Source organism: Boleophthalmus pectinirostris, unplaced genomic scaffold, assembly GCF_026225935.1.
Source record: "Boleophthalmus pectinirostris isolate CB_2022bp ecotype Guang Dong unplaced genomic scaffold, ASM2622593v1 HiC_scaffold_15, whole genome shotgun sequence".
Taxonomy (NCBI): Eukaryota; Metazoa; Chordata; class Actinopteri; order Gobiiformes; family Gobiidae; genus Boleophthalmus; species Boleophthalmus pectinirostris.
Genome location: NW_026571070.1, coordinates 1,905,005 through 1,907,504, shown reverse-complemented (window position 1 = coordinate 1,907,504; position 2,500 = coordinate 1,905,005). Strand labels below are relative to the sequence as shown.

The window sequence follows — 2,500 nt, the reverse complement described above, 5'->3', positions numbered from 1 at the left end:
ATGAACGATTTGAGATGGAAAAAATAAAATAAATAAAAACATAAAATAGGCCAAAATTTACACAAAATCCAACCTTTTGGAAAATTTTAGGTCCCTGTCGGTCCTCGTTAGTCCCTGTCGGTCCCTGTCAGTTTGTGTTTACTTTGCGCTCTGTGGGAAAAATTCTTTCTGGGGAGGTGTGATTTTTTGTCTGCAGTACCTCTGAGTGACCACTAGTCTGACTCAAGAGCTGCAAACAACAACACACTCCGGTTATTTAAACAGAACCATGAGCTGTGCAGCGCCCCCTGTAGGTCAGTGTAAGACTCTGTACATAACACTGACTCTCTGTCGCCCCCTGTAGGTCAGTGTAAGACTCTGTACATAACACTGACTCTCTGTCGCCCCATGTAGGTCAGTGTAAGACTCTGTACATAACACTGACTCTCTGTCGCCCCCTGTAGGTCAGTGTAAGACTCTGTACATACCACTGACTCTCTGTCTCCCCCTGTAGGTCAGTGTAAGACTCTGTGTAACTGTGACTCTCTGTCGCCCCCTGTAGGTGGGCTGTAAGACTCTGTGTAACTGTGACTCTCTGTCGCCCCCTGTAGGTGGGCTGTAAGACTCTGTGTAACTGTGACTCTCTGTCGCCCCCTGTAGGTGGGCTGTAAGGTGAGCATGGTTCTGTTTAATTACTTTGTGATGGCGAACTTCTTCTGGCTGCTGGTGGAGGGTTTGTACCTGCACACGCTCCTGCTCGTCGTGCACAGCTCCTGCATCAGACTGACCGTCTACATGACCATCGGCTGGGGTGAGTATACACACGTATACACACATATACACACGTATACACACGTATACACACGTATACACACATATATATACACACATATACACATATATACACACACATATATATACACATATACACATATATACACACGTATACACACATATATATATACACATATATACACACATATATACACACGTATACACACATATACACACGTATACACACGTATACACACGTATACACACATATACACACGTATACACACGTATACACACGTATACACACGTATACACACATATACACACGTATACACACGTATATACACACATATATACACATATATACACATATATATACACACATATACACATATATACACACACATATATATACACATATACACATATATACACACGTATACACACATATACACACGTATAAACACTTATACACACGTATATACACACATATATACACATATATATACACACATATACACATATATACACACACATATATATACACATATACACATATATACACACGTATACACACATATATATATACACATATATACACACATATATACACACATATACACATATATATATACACACATATATATACACATATACACATATATACACACGTATACACACATATATATATACATATATACACATATATAAACACGTATACACACATATATACACACATATACACACATATAAACATAAACACACATATAAACACACATATACACACATATATACACACATATACATACATATAAACATAAACACACATATAAACATAAACACACATATATACACATATATACCCACATATATACACACATATAAACACACATATATACACACATATACACACATATATACACACATAAACACACATATATACACACATATACATACATATAAACATAAACACACACATATATACACATATACACACACATATACACACATATACATACATATAAACATATACACACATATACACACATATATACACACATATACACACATATAAACATAAACACACATATACACACATATAAACATAAACACACATATAAACACACATATAAACATAAACACACATATAAACACACATATACACACATATACACATATATACACATATAAACACATATATACACACATATATAAACACACATATAAACACACATATATACACACATATACACACATATAAACACGTATACACACATATATACACATATATAAACATAAACACACATATATACACACGTACACACATATACACATATATATACATTTTTATATAAACCTGCAGTACATAAACATGATCTTATTTCCCACATGGGTCATGTTCTGAACACACTGGAGCATCAGGACTCAGGGTTTAAACTGAAACTCTCAGATTCAAGTGAGAAATCAGGTTTGTGGAAGTTGTTGTGAATTGTTTTCTTTATTTATGAAGAGTTGTCGTGTGGGCAGAGCCTCGTACAGACTCGTACTGCAGCTAAGTGTAAGGAGGGTTTGAATAGGGCCCATTAGAGATCTCTAGATTACTCAAACATGCACGGATAAGTCTAAAACCTCTTCAGACAGGTTTGTGATGAGGAACAATGATAGAACATGAAGGACCTGGTTCACTCCTGCTTTAGTCCTGCTTTAGTCCTGGTTTAGTCCTGGTTTAGTCCTGGTTTAGTCCTGG

General features: G+C 35.9%; 1 protein-coding gene across 1 annotated transcript in view; it reads left to right on the top strand.

The window, feature by feature from the left end:
* Positions 1-2,500, top strand: part of LOC110164317 (vasoactive intestinal polypeptide receptor 2-like) — a 31,411-nt gene that overhangs the window by 19,166 nt on the left and 9,745 nt on the right. Inside the window, exon 7 of the mRNA XM_055151021.1 lies at positions 640-790. Within this exon, the coding sequence (XP_055006996.1) occupies positions 640-790 (151 nt within the window). The remainder of the gene's footprint in view (positions 1-639; positions 791-2,500) is intronic.